General features: G+C 35.6%; 1 protein-coding gene across 1 annotated transcript; it reads left to right on the top strand.

Annotated features, from left to right (window-relative positions):
* The first annotated feature begins 379 nt into the window (after positions 1–379).
* On the top strand, positions 380–5,171 carry LOC145766360 (ras-related protein Rab-7a-like). The gene is made up of 5 exons (XM_082578056.1): positions 380–522; positions 915–986; positions 2,541–2,667; positions 3,312–3,530; positions 3,815–5,171. Exons 2-5 carry the CDS (start codon positions 934–936, stop codon positions 4,034–4,036), a joined length of 621 nt encoding a protein of 206 aa, XP_082434182.1. The 5' UTR covers positions 380–522; positions 915–933; the 3' UTR covers positions 4,037–5,171.
* Positions 5,172–5,993: the final 822 nt, after the last annotated feature.

Here is a 5,993-nt window from a genome sequence, read left to right as displayed (position 1 = left end):
ATTCGGTGAGTCCGATTCGGTGAGTCTGATTCGGTGAGTTCCTAATCTCTAACCCCTAACCTCTAACCCCTAACCCTAAAACGGCAATAATAATTAGGCTATGGTACCCAATAATTTAAAAAAAAAATTGAAAAAATCTCCCGTTAAGGGATCGGACTCACCGAAACGGGCCATTCCGGTCTGTGTTAGGCTATTTGTCCAAATTGCAATTTATAGTGAAAATTTAATGTTTTTGGTCAAAGAATTGTATATTATATAATCATATCTCTAGTGAATTAGTAATCACACAATTTTTTCTTCATAGATTATGAAAATCAGTTTGTTCAAAGGATGCATGGAACTATAGACCTACTATTTATATTTGTTTATTCACAGATTATTGCTTTAGACATTTAGGAACTCTCTTATAATCCCTGTACATTTATTAAATTTTGTTTGTCGAGTTAACATTTGTGTGATAGAAAACTGTTTTTACTGTGATATTGTGAAGTGCAATTAGCGATTACAAGATTACTTTGTGAGGTTTGTATTGAGATAACATTGCAAAAGTGTTGACGTAAATGGAATACATATATGTTATGTAGTTGGTATAATTTTTTTTTACGGTTTTAGCAGTATCCGAGCATTTGTTCTTAGAGTTTTAGCAGTATCCGAGGGTGTTCGGTTTTAGCAGTATCCGAGCATTTTGCAACAACTAAACAGTATTTTTTTCCACCTTAATGATAGTTAGTCTTGTTTTTGGAATGTTTAAAGTTAAATTCTTTTGTGACCAATTAATGTGTGATTTGCGTTGTCAATTTATTTAAAAAATATGATTGTCTGATTTTTAATGCACTGTCTGTCAAAACGTATTACCTTAATTCTTCAAAAGAATTGTCTTAATGCTTTGATTATAACTTTACCATTTTCTTTAGATAACATTTGAAAATCAAAATGGCATCTCGAAAAAAGGTTTTGCTTAAAGTTATTATTCTCGGAGACAGTGGGTAAGTTGTTTTACTGTCTTATGATATTTTTATCTGTAATAAAAATAAATTTTAACTTTGTACTATAAACATGTAAAGCCAAGTATATAATTTATATTATATACCAGATTCAAAATATTTATTTTTAAACATGCTAAAAAATAATTGTATATATACATCAAACGCTTTCAACACATGATAGTGTCATCCACAATAACAATAATAAATGTACTGATGAGACCACTACAATGTGTTAAAAAAGTTTGATCTGTGTTATCTATCTATCATAGTTAGGCTATCTTATATGTGTAAATCAAATATAGGAAACCCGAATAGGGAACTCGCCGAATAGGGCACTCGCCGAATAGTAGCAGACCCGGGCAAGGTAGCCATGATTTTCATCCAGCCCTGCTTTTTCAATACATTTCTGTTTACATCACCCACGAAATTTTGCTACTGTACCGGTAGAAAAGATAAAATAGAGAATGGGTTATAGGAAGTAAAAACTCTCTTGTCAGAAAATATAACACCATGGCATTGATGCATCAGTTTTAGTTTGCATGTGATTAAGAGATTTTTTCACAATGTTTGGAAGAATGTGTGTTACCACAGCAGTGTTTTTGGCAATAAATACTCTTAATGACATATATAGTTTTTTTGTCTCTTCCAGGCTTATGCTCAGTCACTGAATTTTTTTTATTAAGTAGGCCTAGATGGTAAAATAAGGAAATCAATCTTTGTGTCCACCTTCAGGCATGCTTTTACGTGTCCTTCCAAAGACACAGTTGCATACTCTGAAGCGGTGTCGAACTGGTGTTCTTTCGAGTGTCATAACAGGGCTCTCTCTACCCTGCTGTTCAGCTTCCATACATGGTGGACATCCACTTAATCTATATTTTAACAACTGTGTATATGCCAAACAAAAAATTATGAAAGTTATATTTTTGCGTATAGTTATCCCTGCACAACAGTAGACTATGGTATGTACAATTAGTAGGTGTCTTTTTTGCGAAGCTTTGCTGGGCAAATAATTAATATGTATGTACTGATTTAAGAAACGCTTAGTAAGCAAACGCTGGGTGTTGCAACGTATGTTTATCGTTTATTATGCAATAGAAACAGATGATATTTGGTTCATTGCCCGTTTACAGTTCGTGTTGATGATGTCAAGCAAACGTATATAAATCCTCACCTGTAACACAATGAAATTAAATTATAAACCGGTACAAAATGAAACTGTTCACCAGGCATCTACTGTAGTTATGAAGTTTCTTTTTCTGGCCACAAGTTAGACATCCACAGATGTCGGAAGTAGAGCCGATTATTGTTTTAACATCCTATGATAACTAAGCCTGTAGTTACCAGAAGAAGGCAGTGAATTCTTTTCTTAAAACTAAACATCTAATTTGAGAAAACAAGAACCATCACTCTTCACAAGAATGACAACTGTAAAATGTACTTCATATGCTGAAATATATCATACAGTTATATCTGTATTGTTTGCAATGCCGCACTGGCTGATTTACATATTAATACATAATACATATTACATATTACATCCATATTAATTTTCAGTGTTGGCAAGACGTCGCTTATGAATCAATATGTAAATAAGAAGTTTAGCAATCAATACAAAGCCACGATTGGAGCGGATTTTCTCACAAAAGAAGTGATGGTTGATGACAGGCTTGTCACTATGCAGGTACCGGGGAGGGCTATTAGGGTTACGTCAATTCATTTCCAATTTCATGACATCCGAATTATCATTGTATTCCCTCTAGTAATTTGCATGTGTTCATAAATGCACAACTCGTAAAGTTGATTGCTAAAATATATATACTGTACTTGTAAAGTAGTGGATGCTTTTTTTATATATATAAATGCAGTCAAAATCCAAGATGCAATTCAATTGTGGTCATATGTTGTTTCTGCACATGGGTTTCATGTCTTCAATTCGTTATTGAATCTATTATTGTGCGAGGTCCTTGCCTGTCCATCTTTGTACTGCAACACCATGCTGCAACACCCACTCAGTAAGAGACACTTTGCGTAGAAGAAATTATCATCTCACGCTAAAATGACCCAACTGCAAAGTGAAAACTCTACTGACATTTCCAGATTGTCATGTTCTGCATGATATAGATTTAACTGGCATTTTTTCACATTGCAATGTATGATTATGCGAAATGTTTCAGCATTACTTAAAAACTTACAATTTAATGTGACTCAGTGACTCCGTCATGAATATCGGTTATAAGATCAATGATTCGTTGCGAAACCTTGCTATGAAATCGCCTTGAAGCAATTCGTCGGAGCTTTTGAAGACTTTTAACCATGTGCCTTCAGATATGGGACACCGCCGGACAAGAAAGATTTCAGTCGCTAGGTGTCGCTTTCTACCGTGGCGCTGACTGCTGCGTACTAGTGTATGACGTAACAATGCTGAACACGTTCAAGACCTTGGACAGCTGGCGAGATGAGTTCTTGATACAAGCCTCACCAAGAGACCCAGAAAACTTCCCTTTTGTGGTGATTGGCAACAAAATAGATTTGGAAAACAGGGTGGTGAGTTTATGTAGCTATTACTTGTATATGTATAACTGATACACTGACATTCAGCGTGGCACATTATATAAACTGTTTGATAGCAACTTGTAGACTATGATGTTGCGGGATGAACACCAGGTTTCTTTGAAACAAAATACAGAGAATCGTTTACACAAGTTTAATCAAGGTTATCTCAAAGCCTGTCTCGGTCTCTAGTTATTATGACATCAGAGCAAATTTCTGCCTTGAGGTAAGCAGCATGTTTTCTTAACAATTGTTAATCACTCATCTTCTTACACTAGGTTTCCTTCAAACGTGCACAAGGCTGGTGTCACAGCAAGAATGGAATACCTTACTTTGAATGCTCGGCCAAGGACAACATCAATGTTGAACAGGCCTTTCAAACAGTCGCCAAGCAGGCTTTGCTTCAAGAGTCCGACGTCGAACTCTACAACGAATTTCCAGAGCGAATCGACTTGAAAAACAACGAAGCAAAGCCAAAGTCCGGCGGTTGCTGTTCATAGGTCGCCCTGACTGTGTTGAACTAACATTGTTTTGTCTGCATCTTAACTTTGATTCTAAACACCTTTCGAAATTAAATTGGCCGAAACAGCGACTTGATTAGCAGGTTTTGTGTTGGTTTATTTGATGTTAAATTAAGCCAAAAGTAATGAAATTTTGTTTTTTGATTACGTTGTTTTTTGTGACATCCCAGAAGCAAAATCCATCGTTTTTACATTGATTCAATGTCTGCTGACGTTGAATCAATATTAAAACTATGGATTTTGCTGTCTGGAATGTTCTCTCATTCCTTCATGTCTTGCAACAGTTGCTCAAAGGAAATCGCCTGAAACAACCAAGTTAAGCCCAGTTGCTTGAGTCATTGCAGTTTACGAAAGATTATTATTCGTAGCTTATGAAGCGGGTTATTTCAGGTCTTGGAAGCAGTTTCGCTCCATACCTTCCTACTCAACAAAAGTTGCTATTTGAAGATGTTAAAACGATGTAAAAATTGCAATTTTTGCATATCCTTTTTGTTTAAAACTTTACTCATTCAGAAAATCAGTACTTTTTACGTTGGTTGAATGCCTGTAGATGTGGAAGTAATGTAAAAAAGAACTGATTTGCTGGCTGGAATAATTCCAAACCACGAACGCTGCATTGGAATCGCGTAGCATCAAATATTTGGCAACCTTTTCCTAAGTTATTTAACCCGAAGCTGATTGATAAAATCTTGTGAAAATATGTCTATATTAGTTACCGAGCAATTCCGGCATTTCCTTAAGATTATGCCTACATTTCTTTATCCGATGTGGCATACAACTGTATATATCCTAGTACATTTACTGTACAACAGCCACATCAGTTATATTATATGTTGTTGATGTAATCTTTCATTTTTGTCAGGGCGACATACTTTCATCTTGGCGGCTCTAGCCAAGACCATGTATTGATGCATAATGTGTGATAAACTGATAATACTGTACCTTTTAGGGCTGAGGTTTGAGCAACTTAAAACTTGTAACCTGTATTTGAAGATCGTTGAAACTTTAGCATGTAGGCTACTACAGCATTTAAAAATTGAACATTGTTCAAAATTGATTTTTTTACAATTGTGTTCTATTAATTCTGCTATTTCAAATAAAGAACCGCATTGACTTTTTCGATTCAGGTGCTGCCGTCACCGAAGATAATTTTTTGCTCCAACAATTAAAATACAGCTTAATGGCAGCCATATTACTCACACATGATACGTATGTTTTTCTATGTTTCATTCTTGTTATTCTGGTGATCTCCGCTGTTTAAGATTGACAATGACATCTACTCTGTATTCTAAGATGAGCAATGCGATTTGTAATATTTCCAACAAGACCAGCTGATTGCAAGGATGTATTTGGTTGTTTATAAACTCCTATTTCACTTCAACCCGACGTTCTCCATGAAAATACTCCCTATAAATTCTTTATTCCTTCTCATGTGAGATTGTCAACGGTGGTAACGGTTGACTACACTTGTCGGGTTGCTGCCACCTCAAACGTTTAGTTTATAATGATTTGTACCCATCTTAGCCAGTGGTGTGTTGAAAAAATGTCAAGTTGTGATCTTGCAGCCAACTTCATGTTGCTTTGGAATGCCAGGAGCAGCCGGAAGTTGGCAACATTCATTGAAATAAACGAATAATGTCCATTCAATTTATTTTTTATTGTCAGAATTCAGAAGAAATGATATTGTGAAAAAGCACCTTGCACATCACTCCAAAAATTTTCCGCAGTTTTTGCAGTAAGAATAGCATGTGGGTGGGGTTTCCATGACAAGTTTTTGCTCAGCAGAACGCCCAGAAAACTAATAGTGTTGACACGTTCAATGGGTTGATTGCATATATATAAACACTAAACAGTAGGGTGTCCCACTTTTAGGCGACTTTTCAGGAAAATTAGGTTCGGGTCAAATTCTGACTGGATTTTCGTCACTGATTTCAAA

This window comes from Aplidium turbinatum, chromosome 3, assembly GCF_918807975.1.
Source record: "Aplidium turbinatum chromosome 3, kaAplTurb1.1, whole genome shotgun sequence".
Classification (NCBI taxonomy): Eukaryota; Metazoa; Chordata; class Ascidiacea; order Aplousobranchia; family Polyclinidae; genus Aplidium; species Aplidium turbinatum.
Note: the sequence above shows the minus strand (reverse complement) of the source record. Positions and strands in the feature narration are given on the sequence as shown.